The 26,060-nt window shown below is 44.2% G+C and overlaps 1 protein-coding gene across 1 annotated transcript in view; it reads right to left on the bottom strand.

The window, feature by feature from the left end:
• Positions 1-1,142: 1,142 nt before the first annotated feature.
• Positions 1,143-26,060, bottom strand: part of LOC139345777 (potassium voltage-gated channel subfamily KQT member 4) — a 42,442-nt gene continuing 17,524 nt past the window's right edge. The window contains exons 2-14 of the mRNA XM_070984598.1: positions 14,898-14,988; positions 13,749-13,875; positions 13,456-13,631; positions 12,822-12,947; positions 12,429-12,539; positions 12,239-12,334; positions 12,065-12,153; positions 11,056-11,181; positions 8,023-8,252; positions 7,828-7,927; positions 2,885-3,016; positions 2,233-2,371; positions 1,143-1,891 (exon numbers count right to left, since the gene is read on the bottom strand). Coding sequence (XP_070840699.1) covers positions 1,688-1,891; positions 2,233-2,371; positions 2,885-3,016; positions 7,828-7,927; positions 8,023-8,252; positions 11,056-11,181; positions 12,065-12,153; positions 12,239-12,334; positions 12,429-12,539; positions 12,822-12,947; positions 13,456-13,631; positions 13,749-13,875; positions 14,898-14,988 — 1,747 coding nt within the window. The 3' untranslated portion in view covers positions 1,143-1,687. The remainder of the gene's footprint in view (positions 1,892-2,232; positions 2,372-2,884; positions 3,017-7,827; positions 7,928-8,022; positions 8,253-11,055; positions 11,182-12,064; positions 12,154-12,238; positions 12,335-12,428; positions 12,540-12,821; positions 12,948-13,455; positions 13,632-13,748; positions 13,876-14,897; positions 14,989-26,060) is intronic.

Genomic DNA, 26,060 nt, shown 5'->3' on the forward strand with positions numbered 1-26,060 from the left:
GATCGTATCTAACTGAATTAAATATATTAACTTAAATCCTACATTCACTTTATCAACCAAAATCAGTTAAAAAACATAGAAATTTGTCATTATAGGTTACACAAAATCGAGTGCATGAACATAATTACCACAAAGAAGTCGAAACAAAAAGATAAAATTGTACAAGACAAAAACGTGTTATAGTTATCAAGTGCCAAAGTATTTAAGTAAAGGAATTCCTTTCATTGTGTGTGTGTTTGTATGTGTGTGCATTTGTGCACTCTCCAGTTTTGTCCACAAGCACAGAGCATCTCCTGTGCATCAAACATGTCCAAGAAAGAACCATCGCAGACAGCAGGGAGGAAAGAGGACTGGAGCCCAACCCTCGCAGTGAAGCTGGAAGACTGGGACCTTTTCCTAAAGACACGTGCATTCATGAGGATAATGGCCCGGAAGTCATGCATTAGACCTGGACGCCTTAAAGGTTGTTCACTGTTTAAAACTGGCCAAAAGAGTCTCTGCGACGTCTCCGCAGCTGCTGACTGCAAGAGCGCGTCGCGTCTGAGGACTCCAAGAGTGCGAACTGTGCGCCTGTAAGAAAGGCTGTGAAATGTTACTGAGTGCCTGACCTGAGCCTAGAGGTGAGCGATGAGTGCAGGAAACGTGATACAAATGTCTAAATTCTGACTGAGGATCAGTGAGGTTTTATCTACAGGAACATGCATGTCTGGAGGGGTGGGCTGCAAGACAGAGAGGTTTAAAGGGCGTCTTAAAAACACAAAGTCAGGGGACTGAAATACTCAAGGAGCGATGGCAGCCTTTGAAACAATGCAAAGAAGGTAGTTTGGACTTGTGAGGGGTCATTTTGGCTCTTTAAAATCCTAAATAAGTAGTAAGATTCCTCACCTGAATGGGAGACAAACAGGGATTTAGGTTTTTTTTTGTTTTTGTCTTTTTGTCTTTTTTGCAGTGGGCTTGCTAGAGAGATAACTTTAGAGAGAGGGAATGGAGATGAAAACAAACAGCAATGTACAGTACACATCAGTCACTCCGACACGGCCCCCCAGCTCTGTTTGGGCAATTAAAGCAGGATTAAGTTTAAAACTCCCTTGTTTGGGTGGGAAGGTGTACCGTGGAGGTTTGGTGCTTTGGCAAGGTGTCCTTCCAGGTCTGAGGGAGCAGATTATCTCAGTGTCGACGGCTCCTTTATTTCTTATTGTTCGTCTGGTAGTGTGTGAGTCAACAAACTCTTAGTCGGTTGATTCAAGCAGCAAAGAAAAAAAGCAATGACGATGGAGGGAAAAGATTTACAAAAATCCAAAGCTTAATGTCTGATTTTCTACAGCTGAAGCTTTAAAGTAGGCATAGTATAGCATGAGCTGAGCGGGTGAAAGTGGTTCAGTAGTCAAGTCATAGTTGTTCACCTCGTTCATCTCCACCTTCATCCAGTGGGTTCGGAGGCGTGTGCGGTGAGCAGCTTTGGCTGAGGCTCCTTGTCAGGTAGAGCCATCTGGTGGCCTCTGGAAGCACATTCACTTCAGGAGAAAGAGGTGAGGGAGGGATAAAAATCATCCCAGGCAGACATGAAATGCAGTGAAGGGACGACATTAAGGTCGGGCTGCTTCAAGTGAGGACTCGGCCGCAGGAAGACGTACTGTAAAGGGTTTGTGTCTGTGTTCGAACAGCCCCAGGACTGCTCAGCTCGCTGTCATTCCAAGTTGCCGCTCTCAGACAGGGAGATGTTGAGTGTGTTAGCGGAGGGGAAGAGGTCTCTTTGGTCCGTGGGGCTGTGGTAGTCAGATGTCAGGTCAGGGTCCAGGAGGGTGGAAAGGGTGAAGTTGGATGAGCCTTTCTTCAGGCACTGGGAGTAGAAGTTGAGCAGGAGGTCCAGCTTGTTCTCTATAGACTGTACCTGAACAAACACACACACACACACACACACACACACACACACACACACACACACACTGAAATGTGTCAAGCTTCTTTGGTTTCACTTGGGAGCCGCAGAAAAGAAAGACTGATGAGAGAAAACTCGCTCAGTTAGCTGAACAGGGAAGTCAGCTCTTAAATGCCGGATCAGATCATTTCCTGCTTTCAATTTATTGCACTTCCTGTACTTTTTATGGCACCTTTTTTAGATCGACCAGAGTGAATGAAGGCAATCCATTGAGACTGTGCACCTGATTCACATGTTTTTACAGAGAACATGGTTCCACAACTGCTACAAAAATCAAAGTCTTCCTCCGTTACCTGTTTTTCCACCTTCACTACACGTCCCATCATGCTTAGTTCATCCAGTGGGTCCAGTTCTGGCGGTGTCTTCTCTCCCTTTTCAGGACGCACCTTCTTATCGGGCTGGACGGTTCCTCGCCCAATAATCTGGTCCACTCTTTCACACAAAAACAACAGATTCCAGTAAACATGATGAACACTTAGACTTGGAGAATCTAGGAGTTGCAGACTCTTTTTATTGATTTGACATAAGCTTAAAGGACTAATTTAGCATTTTGGAGAACATTTCCTTTCTTGCCTTTGGATAGATCCAATCCAGCTGTTTCCAGTCTTTATGCTAAGCTAAGCTAACAAGCTGCTGACTGCAGAGTCATACATACTGTAAAGGCATGAAAGTGGTATTGATCTTCTCATCTAACTATTTGCAAGAAAGTGAATGAGTGCATTCTCTTAAAATGTCAAACCATCCTTCAACAGGGTAGATTTAAAGGCACATGAAAGTGAACTTAATATTTTCAATGAGGAGGAAAGACTATTTTTTAAAGAAAAAGAGGTACATGGATGGCCAGATCCCACAAAGAGAATTTGAGATTTTAATAACTCAGCTTTTTTTTTAAACAAACCAGATGTCAAGCAACAGAGCGGTATTGGCTGTATGTGCGAAACCTACCGCATCTGCAGGCTCTTGATACGGCCCAGCATATCCAGATGTCCAGCAGAGTACTGCTCTATGACGTCCTTCACATCATACGGACGCAGCGTCTCCTTAAACTTCCTCTTGGCCACAAGGAACTTTAAGATCCTGCACAAACACACAAACACAGCAGACTGTTATCATTCCTCTGAGAACCTTTACAGAGCCTCACAGCGCACACCCACGTATATGGACATAGAGTTAACCTCTGGAAAAAATGCAGGGGCAAGACAGCTATCAAAGGGTGCGAGAGACCCTGAGAATAACAAGATTAATTACAGTCAGAGTGACCTTATCATTCACAAACAGCCCCATAAAGAGAGCAGAGTCCCTCCCGTACTAAACCCTGTGGATATATTGTGATGATGACAACATCTCCGAGAGACATTTGCTTATCAGTGCTTGCTGTTTCAGCAAATCCGCAGATAGTAATGTGTAACACGTACACACACCTCTATTGGAGCTTTCCCCTGTTTCTGCTCTTTTCTCAGGATGACAGCCATATTGGTGTCACTGCAGCTGCTCCCACCCCCAGAGCACACATCTCATCATCACCACCCACATCCCGTTGTGGGGGGATCACACCGAGGAATGTTGACCCAGCACTACTGCACCCAGTGAGCACATCACTGACAGCCTCCTCTGGTTGGACGTCACGGTGGAGGGAGAGGAGGATGTGCCAGAGATAATGAGGAAAGGAGGACAGTTTAAGCATGTTTGTGTGTGTGTGTGCTAGTGGGTGTGCGCCTGGTTTTGTGTGTGGAGGTTGGGTCATCCAATTCCCTTCTTATCACTTGTGTGATAGGCAGCTCAGAGATGCTGGCTCCGCACAAGGTCTGGAAACACCAAATGTAAGCGAGACAAAATATACACACTCAAGCTGTCATCTCACCCTGTGATGGATTGCGCTACAAATCAAGCTGGGAGAGATGGAGAGAGAGCGGAAGGGCGAGGAAGGAGGCTTTTTTTTTTTTTTTACGAGGGAATCCTATCTCACACAACCAGACGACTAAGTCCACTGTAATACTCCCATTTGCCTTCACAGGAAGAAAAGAAATCACATCAAAGGTCTGGGAAGCGGAAGATCAGAAACGCTCAGCTGTTCTGAGAAAACGTCAGACGCGCGCAAATCTGCGTAGACAGAAAACAGAACGCCACGAAAGCAAACATGTACACACTCGTGGTCAGAAGTAAGCACGCACCAGCACAACTACACACACGTGGGCTGAGCGAGGGGCAAGTGAAATCTGAACTTAGAGAGCGGGGTCAGCTTCTGAAATAACCACTGTAACCTTTGTTGAGGTGTGCGGGGCTTGCATTTACAGCAGCCACATACAGCATGTGGTTTTGTGGAGTGACCGGTGCTGCAACAAAGAAGAAAGGGGGCTGTGAGGGAGAGGGAGGAGGAGGAGGAGGAGCGGCGGTCTACAGCTGGTGGCGTAGCAGCCATCAGCGCACTCTTCCCCCTCATGCAGCACTATGTTTCTTGATGACTCCTGCGTATAGGGTATTTTTGCAGGCGGTCTTTTCTTATTTTGCAGGTAGATGCAGATTTTTTTTGCCAGGGTGGGTCTCAGGTGTGGGTAAAAGAAAAAGTTGGGGATACGGTGGGCGGGGGCTTTTGATTTGGAGCCTCCGAGGGTTTCCTCAAAATGCTGACTCTCTTGTCCAGTGGATGAAATGGCTTTCATAATACATGGCCAGGTTTGACCGTGGCCCCCACTGCCCCCCCAAGAAACTTCCAGCTACTGTTGCACGTCACTGGCTGTGGTACAGTACAGCTGAAACGGCTTTCTATAAGATATTGTACCTTCCTAATAGCAAGTGGAGACGTAAAAACACAGCAATAATTGGAGGGACAGGAAGTGTCACCCAAAATGCTTGCATAGCTAGTGCAAATATTTTTGCAATTCAGCAAAGGTGGATCCCAGATAGTCTCCAATGGCGAGGTTTTATCTGTAACTTAGAAATGACTGTTATGCTGACACGAATCCTTGGTGGGCCACTGCAGGAGGCACGTCTGATTCTTCGCCAGGTTAGACTACCGACCTGCTAAGTGAACAAAATTTAATGCACAAGCCACAGTATGTGTATTCAGACAGTAAGCATGTCTGAACTATTCATTTAATAAAGTAGGGGCTGAATCCAAGACTGCAAACAGGCAGAAATTTTGTGTTTTTGCAGTATTGGATTTGTGCATGAGGAGAGTCACAGTAGAGAGCACAGAAAGACATCAGGGCTTGCTTAAACATCTTCCACCACCTGTCTTCTTCTTCTCCTCTTGCTCCCTCTGCCTACCCCTCTGCACATAAGCAGAACACCGTACGCGTTCGTTCCAGCAGCCATACACCACATGCATCTCTCTAAAGTGAAATCTCAGCACTGCCGCAAAATTCTGTGTTTCATAGACATCAATCATGAGACGCCTCGTGTGTGCATATGTGTGTGTGTGTGTGTCTGTGTGAGAGAAGCACCTGCTGTTTACACACCTGCACTATCTATAGGAACTCCTTCTCTTCTGTTGTCTGCAGCACAGAGCAGCTGAGGTCAGAGCTATCTGCTGAGTCAAGTGCAAACCCGAGGAGGGGTCATATTATATCCTATCGGTGGCACAGCGATATCAAACAATATGTCATGCTGCATCCCAAGACCAGAAAGTACCTATGTGCTGTAAATCACCAAAGAGCTTAACACGGGGCCATGTTCAGAGAGCTGATTTGTTTCACTAATTACTAACTTATTTATGAAATTGCCTTTATTGCACAGTGAGAGTGGGGAGCAAGAAGGCAGCGCGACACACACAAAGATCCCTGGATGGAACCAAACAGACAATAATGTGATTATACGTTATGCATCTCAGCAGCTGGGCCCAACACGCGCTGTTTATTGCCAGGCTCAAACCCACTTCATTCAAGAGCACCACAGAGCGCATATGGAAGCTCACAGACTTCACGCTGCCATGAGAAATGCTGCGAGGGAAACGGCGCCGACATCAGGGAGCAGCCACTTTAATCCGCTCGCATCAAACCTCTCTAGAGACCAGCGTGGCCTCAACACCAGATGTTTGCTCGCAGTCGTAGTTTTTTCTGCCACCATAAGTGAAAAACAATGCAGTTACACTATTACACTCATGGTATAGGTCTGCCAGCAGAGCATTTCCTCACACACACACACACACACACACACACACACACACACACACACACACACACACACACACTGCATTAGGAGTGCATCTAGTGTACACGTGCAGTGTTTTTGCCTTATTCATGACTATAAGGTGAAGAGGGATGTTCCCATTCATTAAAAGTGTTAAAGCACACAGCGTGTAAGGACATCCACCACTGATACACAGCGGTAACAACACATCAAAGCATCTAGTCGATGAATTACAGGAAGAGATGACACAATGACAGCAATCAATATCAATATCAGCAATGCTTTTAATCAACTGTTATTACAGTTGTCCTTGTCTAAACAGAACAATATCGTTTGTCTCTGTGCAGTCGTAATGTACTGTGATCCTCCAGCTGTACAGTGTGTGTGTGTGTGTGTGTGTGTGTGAGAGTGTGTGTACTCTAACATTCCACCCCATCACGCCACCTTACACATGACCAGTCTGAATGAGCGGAGCGACAAGGTCACACGAGGGAACTAACCCTGCCTGCACGAGGGCTCAGTTACCTCTTCTAAGTGGACATTTCTACTCCGTCAGCTGAATCTGCACACGCCAGCGCCTAAATGGAGGAGCGGCTTGTTGTTCGCCCATTAGTGCAGGCTGTAAAATGCCATGAGAAGAGCTCACGGTCTGAATATGTGTGCATCGGTTGTTCATCTGGCCTAAGTGACCTTATTCTATCAGTGGCCAGAGACACAGCTGCTCCAGCTTGCACCTTTAGGAGCCTTGTCAGTGTATTTTGAGACACTGCAAAAAAATTGTACTCGCTATCATTTAGTGGAGCACATTCAGAGTTGTGATATCTTGTTGATGAATGTGTTGTATTTAACTCAACCTGACAGAGCCATTTTTAGCACGTAGCTGAAATATGTTAGGTTCAAAAATATCCCACAGGGATCCTGAGGATTTCAGAAGAAGACCGTGTGACCTGCTTTCAAAAGTAAAACCGGATCCTGTGGCTGTATGTAGTTTAATTGCAAAGGGGATATCAAACATAACTATGTAAATCCAGACCCCAAAAGAGGCTGATGACTTTGTAATAGCTTTTTAAAAACTTACCTTTACCACTACAGTAATGGGAGAAATATTTTTAATGATAACTTCTCCTATGAAGACATATTTGATATTATTCCAACTGCGTTTCACCATATTCTCATTCATTAACTGTTTATACTCCAACGTTAACTCATATGCAGCCACAGGAGTTATAAATATATAATTAAGACTTACATTTGCTTAGATGTACATTATAGTGTGTTATAAAGCATTTCTTAAAGTTTTATATGCCGCTTATTCCATTCAGTATTTGTTGAAATTCTTATATAAGTATTATTTTCCTGATCTTGTCAATGAATAACTCAAACATTATAACAGTAAAAATGGGTTATCAAAGACAAATTTCAGCACAATAATAGACGTCACTCTGATCCCTTTTGGGGGTGGGGGGGGCAAAGATTTCTTGTGTTTCAGCACAAGTCAGGAAAGGTTTATTAAAAACCACAAGAAGAGGATCCACTGCCCACAGAACTGTTGTACTGTTGCACCAAAACACAGATGAGCAGGTCTTTTAAAAAATCTTTCATGTGAAAAGTTTGTTTATTGGGTTTAAGAGACTCCTTTTAATTCACTTTAACAACTACTACTGCAGCTGGAGCTCCCACCTTGTTTGGAGGAGGCTCACAATTACAAAAAGCTGTGTGATCAGCTAGAAAAGAAACATACTGTTGATAGCAGGACTCACCTGACAGCCCGTATGAGCGTCTTCACTGCTGGGATTACCTCTTCCATGGCCACGTCACAATACGGTTTATCTTCCACGCTGTCCTCCCCGACCCCCTCCACTGAGCCAAGACAGAGGGACAGACGTCATCATGCAGAAACGATCCCTGCGAGCGTGAGTGAACCAACAGTGTGTGGACATCTGTGTGTCGCCTACCATCAGCGGGTGGACGTGGTTTGAGCCGAAGGGAGGTGCGGAAGCGTGTGCGGTCATTAAAGCTCCAGCTCTTCTGGACCTTCCCCGGGCTTGTGGCCTCGGGGACGTTCTCCTGGCTGGGAGAGCGGCGGACACTGGAGCCCGGCGGCAGCGGTGACGCCTTGTTCCGAATGGTTTGGGATGATCGGGAATTGTTCATCCTGATCCGATCCCGGAAGCCAATTTTACTGCTGACAGTGAAGATAAAATAGTCAAACACCTGAAGGTGCAGTATTTAGTTTCAGATCAGGACAGGCCCTGGGTTTTTCTCAAAGATCACAACACCTTTGACCTTAGTGGGAAACTAAGCTGTGTTATCCTGGGAGTTTAAGGAGGCAGCAGAAGGGCAGCTCGAGCTTGTCAGAAAAGAGTTTGTTAGTAATAGTGAGTTAACACAAAAATATGGCCTCTGACTTTCATAACAATCGCAAACAAACACACAAAACAGGGACACAGGCAGACATTTACATTCTCAGCGAAGGACAGACTAGCTGACTTGTCACGGAGGCAGCTTGACCACAGGGACCACTCAGTATTGCTAAAAACTCATTCTGCCCTGAGGATTTGCTCATTTAATGTGCCTATCATAGCACCTGAATCAGCAAACTCAGACTGAAACCTGATTCAAGACTTGCAGTAGTGCTGGGACGGCGGAAAATGTCCCACCCACCATCAGAATAAAGACACGCTTCCTTAATCCGTTCAACAGAGTGAATAAGCATCAAAATACAGGCTTCAAAGCACAGCCGTACAAAACGTGTCTCATTAAGTACTCTCCGGCCGATATGTGAGGTCATCTGTTTACAGGAAAGCTATTTGGCAGCCATTCTCTCCAACGGATTGACTCCTAGCACGCTCTTGAGACCACTCCCTCTCTGTAGCCACTTACATGTTACACACTGTCACGGATCCATAAGGCAATGCAAAAATCATGCACCGCAGAGCAATTCCTGCCCAGTCGTTCACTCCCACAGTTTTACGATGATATACTCTTCATTGTGAGTGCCATTTAAATTAAAATTTAAATAGTTAAGGGATGTTAGTGGAAACGGCGTTTCATACTGGCAAGCTGAAACGCTTCAGGTAGACTGGAGGAAATGGGGAAGATAGAGTGAAAGACTTTTGCATGCTGTCGGGATGTGGAGGCATTCGGGACTTTACTGAATTCCAAAACACTGGAATATCGCATGCAAACAAAAACGTTTGAGCACTTACAACCTTTTAAAGATACAGCACAAACACACTGATTTTGTACAAAGGTTATGGCAAATGTGCACTAGGAAAAGCATGCTGAATCATTTAAACGCTCTCTCCAAGAAGACCTACAAATGAGGCAAACGGCTGAATTGAAAACATAAAGCGAGTCAAGAGCGGGGCAATTCTTTTCACTTCGGCTCCAATTTAGGGAAAGTTGTTGCTTATGTTTGAGCGAATGTGTTATTTCCTCATTTTATCAGAGATGACCGATGAAACATTTGATGGCAGCTAAAAAGGAACAGGTCTTTTTGTCACAGTCATAAACCATTGAGGACTTCAGCTGTGTTTTCATCACATGGTTTATCACGTCTCTTAAGCCAAACCAAGCAGAATCAGCCCTAAGAGCACAGCATTTCCTCACAGCAAAGGACTGACTCAAGCATTTGTGGACCAGAGCGTAGAGTCTGCTCAAAATGTAATTAGTAAGTGCAGGATATGGTTGAAAATAAGACAGATGCCATCATAATAGCACCTGCTCCTACAGTTAGTTTTCATTCAGCTAATTCTTGGTGTGAATGGTTTAACAGAAACTAAACAGTCCACAAATGTTTGAGTATTTCAGGCAAGGCGAGCAGGTTGTGCGTGTCAAAGGAGGAGAAGGGGTGGTGTTATTGATTCGGTGATGTTTTGGCGTGCCCCGTGCACAAGCTTGTTGCCGTGGATACCTCTGCTTGCGGCCAGCGTGAATCCGGAAGAGACCCCGTTTTTTAGAAAGGAGCTGACTGGGGAGACACACAAGGCAGAGGGAGAGAGGGTGAGGGGCAGAGAGGAGTGGAAGAAAGGAGGGGAGGGTGAAGGTAGACCAAAAGTCCTGGGACACAACCCGGGTGCACGGTGAACCCGTGAGGATAAAACGTAGCCAAGGAAAAACCAGGGAGAGAGGGTGAGGCAGAGGGGTCAGGTGTGACATCTCAATATTCCAAAGTGCCCATCCCTTCCCTGATCTTATCGCCTTCCTGGAAGCTGGTAATGTACTTCTGAGAGGCAGCTTTGGATTATGGAGAGACACGTAGTGAGAAGTGAGGAGGTGTTTTCAAAGGATCATGCAAAGGTAGTAGGTTTCACCTGAGTATATTCATCAGGACAGCCCATTAAACATCATGGTGGGACAGCAGGTCCTCACATCAAACACATCATTTCTACCAGCAAAACTTCTGTTATTCAGGTACACTGATCTCTCATCTAATGCATGCATAAGTCCATGAGTCCCTTCAGTACCCTGTTTACGCTAAAGAAGTTATGAATCTACTGCAGCAAATCTGCTCCAACTATAGATACCCTTCAATCAACAAGCACGGCTCTTGACTTGAAGAACAAACCTGCATGGAACTTCTGCCCTCCTGAGAACAGATGAAGGATGGAGGATGGACAGCATGGAAAAGATACGATGGAATATAGGGAAAGAAAGAGGAAGACAGGAAGAGGCAACCAGTAAGTGAACAGCGGGAGGCGGTGGAGATGGCAAGACTATGAGCTAAGCAGACAAAGATGCAGAGAAGCAGGGGGGCCTGCAACACAGTGGTCTCACTTCAGCATTAGTGACACATTGTTAGATAAACAACACATCCATGCAGAAAGCTCCAGCAGCAATCAACTTTGATTTTCTTTGTACACCTGTTGAATGTATTGTCCCATGTTGTTACTGTTTTGATTGGGTGTCTGTGTGTGAGTTTAAGTAGACTTTCAGCCACCTGTCTGGGTGTGCTGTGAGGCTGTGTGAGGTGGCGGGGTGCATACCTGTCCCCCGACAGATAGGGGGAGCTGTAGGGCCACAGCCCAGACAGCAGCGTGTGGTAGGAGTTGTGGAGAACCTTCTTGGTGCTACGCTGTCGCTGGAGGTGACTGAACAGTAGCGTCAGTTCTCTGACACCCCACGTGCACAAATAAACACAAAAAAAACATGACGAATGAACAAAAAAACAACAAAATATGAAAAACTCACAAAAAGGCCAAATCAATGGTCCAAAAGCTCAAAAGAAGAGGGATACTTGAGAGAAATGAGATAAGTGAAAATTTTCATTTGAAGGTCCAGTGTGTAGGATTTAGTGGCAGCTAGTGGTGAGGTTGCAGATTGCAGCCAATTGAATACACCTCGCCACACCAGCTAAAGGCGCTCTCTAGAGCCAGTGTTTGGTTTGTCCATTCTCAGCTACTGTAGAAACATGGCGGTGTAACAGGGAACAGGGATCTGCCTAAATCTAACACACTGGGCCTTTAAGATGTTGCAAAGTTTTGACGTGATGTCAGTGTCAAAGAGATGTCTCTGTTTGAGTTTCTCATGTTCCCCTCCTTTCAAGCAAATCAAAATTAGTCAAATTAATGCATTCTGTAAATGCAAAATATAAGAAACCACTGCGTAGAACAAAAGTAATGTAAATGTATATTGAATAGCGGTGGCAGAAGCATTTGGAAGGGCTTGGCCCAAATTGAATCCAAAATAATAATTTAGCAGTTCTTTTGTATCTAAAGCCACCACTGCACAAATGTAACTAAAAATGGTTCTTGATGGACAAAAGGTTGCATTTGTGGTATGTGCTGTGTCTTCTTTACATGAATATGAATGAATGAGCAGGAACAAAACAAAGTATCACTAATGATTGTACACGATTCACTATTTTGTGATGCAGCTCTCAGATCTCTGTCTGCATGTATTACAACACTTCAAACAAAGAAGCAAAGGCAACCAAAGATTTGTGATGGTTGAATCCACTCAGAGCTGAACATGGAGGCAGATGAGAGAGCCTACCTGAATGACGGCAACATGCTGTCATAGAAGTACCACGTAGCTGTCAGATAGGAGTGTTTGGCGTCTGTAGAGTAGAGGCGCCATGCAGCCTGAAGAAGGTCAAACAAAGTCAGCGTTAACTGTAGCTTGAGTGTGAATCTATCAAACACCATACTGAAACACTGTGGTCATTACCTGTATCAGGTTGGCAGCAGGCATCCTCCTCTTCTCAAAGTGCTTCTGCCGGTGCTGCTCTTGCACCTTCAAGGCAAAGCCTGACCCCAGAATTCCCTGAGGGTCAGAGGTCGAATCAAAGTCACAAGAAGAGCCACTAACAGGGTTGTGAAGAAATGTATATGCTTGTGTGAACATATGGGAGACTCACGGCAGGCAGGGCAAAGAAGGAGACTCCCAGCAGAGCAAAACCTGCAGCGAGGAGCCGCCCCTGCCAGGTATGAGGGGTCTTATCACCATAGCCAATAGTGGTTAGAGTTATCTGGGTGGGTGAAAAAATACAGATGACCTCACATACACTATATGATAAAAAAAAAGCTAAATATTGGGCTCACAGGCTGCATTATTCTCTGTATTTACCACTACTGCTATTAAATAAAATTGATTCAATCTTGAATCGTGGATTACTGCTGATATCTGTTTGCAAACTTTTTTTTATTCATTTCATGTACTATTCCTAGATGTCGACTGTTAATGATGACAAAAGTAAAATCTCACTTCTTCAGCCTCAGTGTGCGTGCATTGTGCATTGTGTAGTACTCACAGTCCCCCACCAGAGGGAGTCTGCATAGGTGTTGAAGTCTGTGTTGCTGTCTTTCTCTGCCAGGTAGACGAGGAAGGAGGCAAAGATCAGGACCAGGAAACCTATGTACCAGGCTGTAATCAACTCCTGAGAGAGAGACAGAGACGTAGGTATCAATCACACCTGTCAGCAGCAGCAGCAGCATCTTTACCATCATAATCCCTGCTGTCATTACCGTATCACTATCATCATGATTGGCTAAACTCCCATCATCATCACATTTGGCTTCTACTTTGACTTGGCTGCACGCTTCCACTTAGACAGCCGATGCATCAATTCATCATCATCAACACCGTCTAACTGTGTTGTGCAGCCAAACGGTGGGTGTGAGGTGTTTGGGTCAGCACAACAGCTAATTGGCAAAAATGAGCAGCTAAAGGAGAGTTTGGAGTTTGAGGGTAGTTAGTGTAATCAGGTAACAGCTGGCCATCCGTCGACTCACCACACATTCCTCAACACTGAGAGTTAAGAAGTTATTTATCCTGTTCAGTGTCTAAACAGCTCATGCACAACAATCGCCTCAAATGTAAAGCAGAGAAAGTGTGTTTTTGTAGTAGAGCATGTTCAAAAAGAGGACTATACTGAGCATTCCCACCTTGCTGTGAGCATAAACCACTGAGCCCAGTAGTTTCCAGGTGCCTCCCCGTCGGTCCATGCGAACCATTCGCAAGATCTGCAGGAAGCGCATGCTGCGCAGGGCTGACGTGGCAAAGATGTTGCCCTGCGTCCCTGCTGCTATCACCGCCAACGATGCCACAAACACTATGAAGTCTATGGAGAAGTTTGTCATTATGAGGAGATAAGATTTCAGATTTTCTCATGAGCTCACACAGATGTTTGACGTGGGTTTGCAAACTGTTCACACACACGCGCGCACACAACACTAACCTATGACACAGAAGGGCTTCCTGGCAAATCTCAGCCGTCCCTGCCATCCACGGTATCTGCAGCAACAGCCAGCCGCCCAGATCCTGATGAAGTACTCCAACCCAAACACCACTATCATCACAAACTCCTACAAACCACACACACACAGTCAGTGAATGTGCTGTTTGACAGATCACACAAACAAAATTTCCACCACCTACCCAAGAACCAAGTATATATTTTTCTTTCCTTTCAAAAGTCAAATAAAACAGTTTCAATGCTTTTCCTTAAAATCATTAAATGTAGCCATTGTGCATCTTTGTTAGCATGTGCATCAATTTCTCCAGAGAAATGTTATTGTGTTTATCCAAAGCATCATGCACATTTCGTCATATGTGACAAATCCCATCATTGTGACGCCTCAATCTGTGGGAAACACTGAAAGCTGATGTGTATATTCTTCACACGATGCACATGCTCTATTTAATAAACTCTGCTCCAAAGCGAGAACTGTTACGCCTGTTTTGTTTTTACTCTATAAAAGATCAAGTTAAAAGATTGAAAATTATGAGAGTGCCACTGTAGCAGTCACATCCTATAAACACGCCACTCTGTCACTCCTCTCCATCTCTTTGTCTTTCTTGCTTTCAGGTTCCTAGACTGTACGGGCAGTTTAAGGTGCAGTGAACCAATGTGTCATTAGAGCAAACGTCCGTGTAAGTAAAATCCACTAATGGCTGATTGCCTGCTAATGGCCGGTTGATTGATCGAAAGAGCGAACAGACGGAATGTGAAAGTCAGGAGTCCGACCATTAAATAACACGTAAAGATGAGCAAGGTGGGTAGAGGGAGGGGAGGGGGGACGAGTCAGGTCCAGAAGGAGAGAGTGAGTGTCCATTACCTTTCACTAAAGCAGCTGGAGCACTAAGGAGAGTGGCGATTATGGGATAGCTATTAGGATTAGTGGATCACGTCTGTGATTTCCTGCACAGTCGACAACACCTGAATCCTCCCACCTGCTTACATGGCTGTCTGTCCCTCCATCGGCAAGTAAGTCAACACGTACGCAAGCACATACGCATGCACTGCAGTAACTGAGACGATGTGTTTAAGAGGACAGGGCACGAAAACAGATGCTGAAGTGGTCAGATGTGCGTGAAGGGGTCTTACCAGGATGAAGAGGCCTTGGTTGGCAAACTTCTGGTGTTCGGGGATGGTGGAGAACACAGACAAGACCAAGCAGCTGAACACCAGCAGAAAACTGAAACACACATCACACAGTTTCAAAATACACACACCAGAAATGAAAACACTCCTTGGGTAACTTTTGAGTTCCATTAGTCATTACTTGACTGAAAAAGAAAAAAAAAAAAACTCATTAAAATGTGTTTTGTTCTCTCTCTGAGTGATTAACCAACAGAGAAAACTGCATATAAGCAGGAAAAGATTTGTTGATCCATAACTTAATACAAGAACAGCAGGCCAGGTCACACATGGTCACTGGCACAATAATCTGAGTAATGGAACCAAGTTTAGTTTTATGTTAATAAATGACAGCATATAAGAAATAAAAGTAACAATGTACAGTAATTATTTTCAACACAGTGAACCTGAACATGTGGTTTCATGATAACTACATCTGAGTGCTGTTAAACTTCCTCCAATGACCCTGATTCTGCAAAAAAGCCCACAGACTGGATGATGGGCAGCATCTCCAGATGTGCTTACGTGATCTCCTCTCGACAGTGAAAGTGTTAAGCAACGCGCACTGTACTGTACGACAGTGTGCTACCACTCCTTTCCTGCAGCTCTTGCTGGGACAAAAATGACCGTCCCGCAGAAGTAATGGCCACTTCAGCTTGAGAACTACTCCAGAATAAAACACGACATAAATTCCAGCAAATTGTGCCTCATGTTCAAAGTGCTCTCTTGTTCATATAAACAGGTCATCTATACATCAACACTGGGGAAGTGAGGAACCTCCTCTAGACAATCTCCATTACGAACTTGGGTTCAAGACGAGAGAGACGAGAGCACATGATGTCTGCTAACACTGCTGTCGCATGCATGTTATAGCTCATAGTTCAGATTTCACATACAGATATTACATCCACAATATCAGTTCCTCTTTCAGAAGAAAAAACAAAAGACGTGAGTTCCCTCATGGTCAAATCTTTTTAGGGACAGGTCACAAGTACCAGTCGCTGTTTAAACAAATGTCCCTCACTACAGAAGACGCATTAACTTTAACTTCAAAGTAAAAACATTTATGTTTTAAATGGCGTGCTGCAGAAAAGAAAAATGTTGGCATTTATGTGACACTGTGTCCCACTTAACCAGTGGAAAAAAGTTATTGTTGGATGTTGCTCCAGTGGAACTGTCAACAGCAAGACTAAAAGGATCTGCACAGCAAACAGAGCGCAGAAAGGTGGAATTTGATTTCAGATAAAAGTGAGGAAATAACGCCCATTTTGTATTTTCATTACCTGTCAGTCATTAGATCATCTGTATTATTTAATGATACATTAATGTTTGTGGTAGAGGTCACGGTAGTTGGTGGGAAGTGGGACGGAGGAGTTACTATTACTGTAAACATCACAGGTTAGCTTCAGTAACTTTATGCAAAGAAGTCAGGAAGTCTCATTAAGATCAACAGAACAAAAAAACAGCATTCAAGAAACAACATAAAGCAAAGAATCAACAAAAATAACTATTTAAAAACAAGGCTTATAAAAATATCAGACAATAAAGCTTTAAAATGTTCAATACTGTACTCCAAAGTACACGTTATCTACTTAATGTCACATCATCAACCACGAGAAATAAAGCACATTTTATCACCCATGGTTAATAATGTGTCACTTCGTAGATAAAGCTCTGTCTTTCTTATGTTTTGTATCATAAGAAAAACTTCTTTTGTGACTAAATAGAAGGATTTTAAAGTTTATTACCAAGTGCTGCTAAAAAGTAAAAGCGTCTCACTAAGTCAAGTTCAAACTGAGCTCACCACACTGAGATGACCTTAACGGCCTGGATGACAGAGCAGTCACGAAGTTACAACAATCTGCTTTACATTAGTCAGAACTCTAACGGACCCCTAAAAATACACCGTATACCGTAGCGTTTGCTGGCTTTATCCATCAAACTCCTCATGTATGACACCTTTACTGCAGCTCCGTGACAACAACCAGAGCGCCTATATAAATATACTCTGTGATCTGTGACCACAGAATTATTCTATGACAACACGCCCGGTAAAAAATAAAGAGTTGAGAGGGAAAGAAAGAGAGAGAGAGAGTAGTGAGAGCACACAGCAGCACCGCCTGCCCTGGGTGCCATGTAAATAGGGAACAGCAAGGCAGGATTAGGCAGGTGGCAGCTGCCGGTCCAGCTGGTCTAGATGTCAGAGCCCCTAAAGTTAGAGAACACTTGTTGGACACTAAACCAATTCTCATGGTCTCACACAATGGTGGCCTTTCTCTTCGATTAGTAATGCGATCAACAGGTCTCTCACCAGGCTAATGTGTGTAAAATGAAATGCATTTTAAGCGCTCGTGTTGAAAAGCTGCTTAAAAAAATGGGGGAAAGTAAAACAACACAGCAGCGGTGGACAGCTGCTGATGAGAAACAGAAAATAGGAAGAATTCAGCGGCTGACGTGATCGGAAAGACCCGTTTCAGACTGTTGTGATGCTGATTTTGTGTCAATTCAGTGTCAGTCAGTTACTAGTTACTGTCAAGCTAGCAGCAAAGTAAATAATAGATTGATAAAAATTAAAAATAAACAGTTGAAATGGTCAGATTCTGCTACTTCAAGTGGTCGTAGAAGGAATGCAAACTTTACCAAATCCTACTTAAACACTGGTAATCCAGCTGTAAGAAAAGACTGAATTGTAACATTATCCACTGTTTAAAACTCAGTCCAGCCCATCTGATAAGGATGTGGGGGTGCATCAAGCAAACCTGCCAGTAGTGACTCATACAGTCAGTCTGAAAAGCCTGAATCTGTCATCTCTTTCCTCCACCTTGCAAAAACACTGGTTTGTCATCACATGCGCGAGGAGTCAATGAATGAGCAACATCTCTCACTGTTTTGGTTCCGTCTGCCTGCCCAGCCACAGTTTCCAGATGGTGAGACACTACAAATACAAAGACAAAGTAGATCTTAGACAGCTAGAAGGACACCGTGTGAATAAACAGACACCCCAAAATTACTACTGTGTCGTGCATGCGCGCGGCCGAGTTTATGCTCCAGCCGCGGCGAGTTAGTTTGGGGAAAAAAAAAAAAAACTCCCCCAGATGACTGTCTGCAAACAATGCATTTTGGTCGTTCATCAACTGAGTAATGTGCTGACTAAACGGTCTGTCTTTTTCACCTCAATTAACTCAAAGCACTGCGTATTTCCATAAGGACGAGATTAGTCGGGGGCAGCATCTCAGGTGGTTTCTTTCATTGACTTGTGTTTTATGACAGGAAACAAGGTACAGATAGCCGGAGCGACAGCCTGGCTTCTAGAAGATGCAGACACGACATTCCCGTAGAAATAAGTTATGAAAACAACTCTGCATTTACATGAATATAATACTATCCCTTACATACAGTAACTCCAAAGCACTGCAGCGAATTACTGCCAACACAGCTCACCATATCTGTTTATGCAGCCAGTCTGTATAATCACGATGTGGAAATCTGCTGGGTGTCGAGTGACAAACTCCTCAAACCTCATCTCATTCAGACCACGAGCACCAGACAGGCCTTGATTCTCAATATCTGCCAAACTCACGCAGGGCTGCAAAATACCACTTACACCATCAACGCTGAAGTCTTCCAAGTAAATGTCAGTGTCCTGTGTTGTTTAAAGACCAAGCAACACTGAGTGCGTAACACAATTAATATGGTATTTCTGGCACTTAAGGGATAAAGATATTTTATTATTGTTATTATTGTTACTTCTCCCAAACGCCATGAAAAGATCAAAACCAACAATGTGGCAGTCAGTCTCTGAGCTCTAAGCCCATGGGTTGTTACTAATGACATAAATAATCATAAAGTCACAAATACATCGTTACACTTTTATTAGCCATGCTGGCAATATCCCAACAACTACTGAATGGAGAGCTATGAAGTTTGGTACAACCATTCGTGGTCCCTAGAGGATGAATCCCTGTAACTCTGGTGATCCTCTGATCTCCTCTAGCGCCACCATGAGACTGACATTTGTGATTTTGAATGAAATTTTTCAACAGCTATTCAATAGATGGTTGCTTCCTCAGGATGAATTATAATACTTTGGTTTATGTCACTCCCATCAGCCTGAGCTGTACTTTGTGTTTAGTGATAATAGACAAATGTTAGCACACTAACACATTAAACCAGGATGGTGAACATTGTAAACATGATATAGCACCCTCTAAACATCAACCTGTTATTGTAATTGTGAGCATGTTAGCATGCTGACTTTAGCATTTACCTCAAAGCACTGCTGTGCCAAAGCGCAGAGCCGTTAGCATGGCTGTGGACTCTCACTTCCCTGTGCGATATGTAAATAAAGACATATATAATTCTGTTTGCAAAGACCAAATGTGTAGTAACCGCTGTCCCCACAGCAGTAACCAACATGTTGGCACAATCTCCAAGGGCAATACAGAAATAGCCTGCATTGGTTGCTGTTGCTGTATTGTAACACTTGACATGATTCTAATCAATAAATTGTTGTCTCCTCTCATGAATGTAGTGCAAATGGTGAAATCAGTTGAAACATTGTTCAAACACCTTGCTGCTAAATGTTGGTAGTAAGACGCGTTCCAGTGGCCAACAGGCCGGTAGGTTCCAGCGATGCTGCGATAAACTGGCGCAGTGTTTCTTACCAGGCAAGAAACAAAATGAATAGATTGCATTTCATGCCAAATTTACGAGAAGCATGAATGGTTAAGAAGCTGCACGGTGGTGCAGCAGGTAGTGCGCGTGCCTCACAGCAAGAAGGTTGCCGGTTCGATCCCCGGGTCAGGCGGGGCCTTTCTGTGTGAAGTTTGCATGTTCTTCCCGTGCATGCGTGGGTTCTCTCCGGGTACTCCGGCTTCCTCCCACAGACCAAAAACATGCTCATTAGGTTAATTGATGACTCTAAATTGTCCGTAGGTGTGAGTGTGAGTGTGAATGGTTGTTTGTCCTTGCATGTGGCCCTGCAATCGGCTGGCGACCGGTTCAGGGTGTACCCCGCCTCTCGCCCATTGTAGCTGGGACAGGCTCCAGCCCCCCGCAACCCCGAAAGGGATAGGCGGTATAGATAATGGATGGATGAATGGTTAAGAATTTGCCAAAGGCGTTTAGCAGAGTTTATTAAATTTGTCCTCATTCAACAACTCTCAAAAATCTTATGAGCACAAGATTCTGAGCCCACTGCTTTAAACAGTCATCTGCAGTGACTTCTACATAATATATGACTGGAAATCCACAGATGTCCTCTTTGATCACCTCATCATAAGGGTGGCTACAGCTCCTCATGTTGGGTAGAGTTAAATGACCAGGGAAGGCCCGCCCAGACGACACCCCTGCTCCCATCTGTTTTGTTGTCCCCACTGAAAAGATAAGTATATGAACGAGCAAATACATCCCTAAATAAATACATGAATAAATGAAACAGATGAGGAGACTTTGAGGCCATGTGGAGAGAGAGTCACATTTCTGCTGAGGGCACACTTTCCCCACCGCCGTCTGTCCATCCACCCTAGTCCCACCATCCGCCATCCCTCCCGCATGTCAGGGAAATGTCAATTAAAAGCAAAGCATCAGACAAGATCCACCAAATCAGCAGCGATGGTCTCATGGGTACATGAGGGAAGGAATCTGCTCAGCCCTGAGTGCTTTGTTGACGTGCCTCAAGAAAATATCTTCATACTGAAATATTTCAATGAAGACATCTGGAAAGGATTCCCCGTTTAGGGTTCAGACAGGAGACAAAGTAAATATCTGAACACACCTTGCTCTCATGGCAATGACACTAAAATAAATCAATGGTTATTGGTTTAGAGGTAAAGATCACAGTGCTCCACACATTCAACACAGGATAGTGTCTCCCCTGCCACAACTAGCACGGACATGTGATCCCACCAGGGGTGAAGCAAGGATAAGGTGGAGTAACAACCTGACTCATTATACTCATTATAAATGGACATGTTAATGTATAGGTGCATCACAGGCCATGTAGCGAATCCTCTGGATCATGACATAATGAATAAAATAATTTATGAAAGTCTGATGCTCAGGTTTACTGTAAGACTGTCAGCATTAGTAATTGCTCCAGAACTTTTAGAAAGAATAATGCATGCTCTGCTATATACGCAGAATATCTGACTTTTCTCCAAAAGCAGACTGAGTGCAATTTGTCTCGTGGACACTGTGGAGAATCGAGCAAAAATGCAAGCGCAGTAAGACATAGAAAGAAAGAAAGAAAGAAAGAAAGAAAGAAAGAAAGAAAGAAAGAAAGAAAGAAAGAAAGAAAGAAAGAAAGAAAGATGATCTATACAATTGCTATTCATTTACATCCCAGGTACACTATCTCTTCCCTGAAACTCTAACCAATCACTGTTACACACAACAAGCCCCTGTACGTATAAAGTGCATACAATTTGGCTCACAGCCTGCAAAGCTCCAGAGGGCCATTGGGCTGCTGGTGGGGCAGACAACGAAGAAGTGTGCAGCAGCCTACAGGGCAACCAGATTGCTTTTAATGGAAGTGAGGCAGGGTGCTTTTACTGCTCTCTTCCTGTAAGCATACATATGTGAAAACCAAGATCTCACATTACTGTCAAAATATTGCAGGGAGATGAATAGCTATAACCAGTGTGATAAGTGTGTGTGTGTGTGTGTGTGTGTGTGTGTGTGTGTGTGTGTGTGTGTGTGTGTGTGTGTGTGTGTGTGTGTGTGTGTGTGGCCATGTATTCCTCACATCATAAATCTGTTTACACAGTCACATTGTGGGGACTTGATAATGTAAATCATTAAATTTTAGGGTTAGGCAAGTAGTGGTAATGGTTATGGTTAGGGTAAGTCTCCAGGATATGAATGTAAGTCTATGTAGTGTCCCCAAAGTGATGGAAACACGACTGTGTGTGTGTGTGTGTGTGTGTGTGTGTGTGTGTGTGTGTGTGTGTGTGTGTGTGTGTGTGTGTGTGTGTGTGTGTGTGTGTGTGTGTGCGTGTGTGTGTGCGTGTGTGTGTGTGTGTGTGTGTGTGTGTTTCTGTTTGTGTTTACGAGGTTAGCACTCCATGCCAGTCATCATGCTTGGCAAGAGAGGAGCGGGGCTGGACTGTGGGAGAATACACTTTTGATTCAATCACCTCTGGATGATAAAGCAGCTATCAGTTACAAGCGACCGAGGAGGGAGAGGAAGAGGAGAGGGCGATGAAGATGCAGAGGAAAAGATGAAAGTGAGGCAGAAAGATGGGAAGACAGATGGTTGACGATTCAAAGAGAAAGAACTAGCCGCCTGGAACGATGGCGTGCAGTGACAGAAGGGGACCCGGGTCATGTCACTGTACCTGCACCTGTACATGTGAGCGCACGTGTATATGTATGTGTGGCGCCAGCCCTGATCAATGAGGCTCTGACGATGGCTTTCAGGAATTGACCTGCAATCTAAGCATATGCAGCAGGTGAACAAACACACAAACAAAAGGAGAACACACACGGCCCAATTATTGAACACACACTTGCAGTGACACCTTCACAAGGACATGCACAGGTAAACATATAGACCCGCTAAAACAAACGTGCCCTAAAGAGCTAAATTACAACATGAGATTTATTTGTGGCTGAGGGTGACAGACACGGATGAACCCATGTCAAACGTCACCTTGGAAATGCAGCACTTCACACCTTTACTGTGTTTACACGCATGCCCCCCCTACACAATGCTAACAGCAGCTAACAAACAAGCCATAAAGAGGGGAACTATTGAGCCCTGCCTGAAGAGGAGGAAAAGGAGGAAAGAGAGTTAACGGAGCGTGAGAGGGAGGAGTGTGAGTGTCGTGAGCAGAGAGGGGAGGGAGAGGAGAAAGAGAGGAGAAAGGTGGAAACAGTAGAAAGATATTAATAGCATTTCCCTCTCTTTAAATAGCGACTGCAGGCAAAATGTGTGCAGGTAGGCTGCAGAGCACAGCACAGCACCGCTTGGAACAGGCCAGTCACCGGTCCCGTTAGTTGCCCCCTACTCCTCCTCCTTCTTCTTCTTCTTCTGGGACAGCAAACTTTTCAAAGCAGGAGCAAAAAAGCAACACACAAACCAATAAGAGATGAAAAGTGCTTTTTCAAGAGGAAAGGAGCTGACTGAGCGATTCAGGGGCCCTAGTAGCCCACTGACGCATGCTGCAAGAAAAGAGGAGGGGGGGGGCTGACATGAGAACGCTGAGTAAAAACAAGAGGAATGTGTTTGTTTTCCTCTGAATGCCACAACCTTCAGGAATATTACGTGACTAGATCAATTATTTACATAACGGAGAGAAACAGAGTTGTGTAATGGGCGTCGGTCGCGCGAAGGTGCACCCTCGGCAGTTTGCATCACGAGCGGCCTACCGGACACCTCCACACAAATAATGTGCTTTATTACGTACACAGACTGCTTCTTCACACACAGACAAACACCTACCGGTCGGCCAGACATTCACACGCTCAACAAAGAGCCACTCACTGCCACGCTGTTCCACCGTTTGTCCACACATGATGCATTTCAAACAGAGTGCCAATTAGACTGATACATTTTCCTTGCTGGAGAATGTCACTCCCAGTTACAGCAGCCATGGAAGTATCTGCCATCAACACACATACACACACAGACAGTGCCTGCGCTCTCACTCAGCCAGTGTTACGTCACTTCATATTTGAGCCCATGCTTTTGATTCATTGAAACTATTCCTTTAGTTGCACAGAACATCAGGTAAACAGAAGATTTCTTCCTGTCACTTAATGTTTGTTCCTGGCTCTCAGCAACACAGTAATCACTAGAAACCGGCACACTGTGCTATTGAGGCCTTACACACAACAGATGAAGTGCGTCAATATGCAGTTCCTGCAGTCTTACAAGCAGTTTTGAGGATTTCAGTGATTTATTAGTGCCTCCAACCAACACAAAGAAACATTTCACCCAGTCTTTTCGAGAGAATGAGACTTAATTACGCGAGAAAAATCCATGAATTCCAAGTGACATTTCCAATAATGGTATTTTAATGGTTCTTTTGGATTCAGTTGTTTTCAGCATTTTAGAGTTCCAAGGCATTATTCCAAATAGAAAACACTCAACAAAACTTTACTATATAAAACATCCAACATGCAAATTGACAAGCTATTTTCTCAAGTCTCAAGGAATATTATATTAATATGTTATTCAAGTAACAAGTGAAAAATAATTTGACTTTTTTCTACTACAGTCTGCAGTAGTCAGGGCCAACCCCTCAACACCACATCACGGACAGTATTCACCTCCGGCAGAACATTTGTAAAATACACAAACATGCATTTCACTGTATTTCGATGGCAAACGCAATCATACTTGTCATGCTTGGCAATCATTCTCATTCTTGACACAATTACTTCCCTCATTTTTTGTATGGAGTGTGTCTCTATGAATGCACTTGAGGAGAGACGGTGTGTGTGTGTGTGTGTGTGTGTGTGTGTGTGCGTGTGTGTGTGTGTGTGTGTGTGTGTGTGTGTGTGTGTGTGTGTGTGTGTGTGTGCGTGTGTGTGTGTGTGTGCGTGTGTGTGTGTGTGTGTGTGTGTGCCCTTATCCCCATTTGTAGGATTAATTGTGTCAGGACTACAGAGACATGCAAAGGCCACCAAAATCCTGGAGAGAGATCAGAGAGATGGCAGCCGTTCAGAAAAGTTATAAACACTTTTGCCTGAAGAAGCTGTCGGATGTCCCGTTGTATTTCATTTAATGGATGTGTGAACCCTTAACCAGCACGGTTTCGCCTGCTTGTACACTCAACTATTAAGATTAGCATAGAGAAAATATGGACAACATGACTTTGGTGTCCTCAATGGCTCTGCAGAGCAGTTTTTCTTCTTGAAACGAGGAAAATTTATCTTTGGACGGCATGTACAACAATCCACAAATATCAAGAAAATGCTGCAAGAAAAGCTGATATGCATTTGCAGGGTAAAGGAACATTATTTGTGACTGCGTGTACAATAATAACACAGACACAAAAGCAAAAGAGAAGTATAACACCACAAACGCCAGCCTTGAAAAACACAGGAACTGCTGTGGCCTCTTACTGCAGCTCTTGCTGTTCGTGTCTCATCTGTATACTTAATCTTTTATATCTGCATCATGAGTAATACAAAGCCCTCCTCATCATCGGCCTTGATTCATTAACCAAAATGGTTTATGCGTCATAATCAAGCAGCATCTCATCGTTTCTTGACACAAATACCACAAATTTGTATCCGTGCGGATGCATTAAAGTCATGCACCGCTTTCAGCTTTGTTCGATTCACGTAGCACATTCGTTATAAGGTGGAGTGTGGTTGGCACTGGTGGTTTCTTGTGCCTCAGTAACTTGATTCCCTACGGTTAGAGGCTGAAGAAATATGTCCAGCGTGGTCACATATCTAACCAGCTAATGAAGCGAAATGAAAGTATCACCACAGAGGAGGGAAAAATTCATGATGTGAGAAAAGATGTCATGCAGACTGGACAAGGCTGTGTGTGTGTGGGTGTGTGTGCGTGAGAACTGGATTAACAGTAATTACACACAATTTCTTGGTGATTGGTGGTGTTTTGACCTGGTGGGAATATCAGACGAGAACGGTTAATGACATCAGGACAATTCAGTGTGAAATTGTCCACATAAATTAAAGGAGATTTATGTCATTACAGAATACGAGGATGGGGAAATGAAGCCGTGCGATTTATATGCACAATATTGACATCACTTGTCCACTAAACTGGAAGAAATGGAGACCATCGTAAAGACCTGGATGAGCTTATAATCAGGCGAAAGTGCCAACCCGTGCACACACACACACATGCATGCACACACACAAAACCTCCGCCTACACCCCAACACAAACCTGTCCAGAGGACGTGCTCCATTGGTTCTGATGTTTTTTCTACTCTTTGGTACTTATGGACTTGTTGTGAGTGAAAGCTCGGAGATGTGACAGAGGTGGAGGCGAAGTGCTAAGAGAGTTCTGACATGTAGCTGTGGCACTGTTAGCACCAGCTAGCCAATTAGCACACAGCCTAGAAAGCCTTTGGTACTGTAGGTGCACCAGTGTACTCAACACTGACATTTCACCAGTGAACCAGTGAGTGTGCTCATCTTTCACACA

This window comes from Chaetodon trifascialis, chromosome 17 (genome assembly GCF_039877785.1).
Source record: "Chaetodon trifascialis isolate fChaTrf1 chromosome 17, fChaTrf1.hap1, whole genome shotgun sequence".
Lineage (NCBI taxonomy): Eukaryota > Metazoa > Chordata > Actinopteri > Chaetodontiformes > Chaetodontidae > Chaetodon > Chaetodon trifascialis.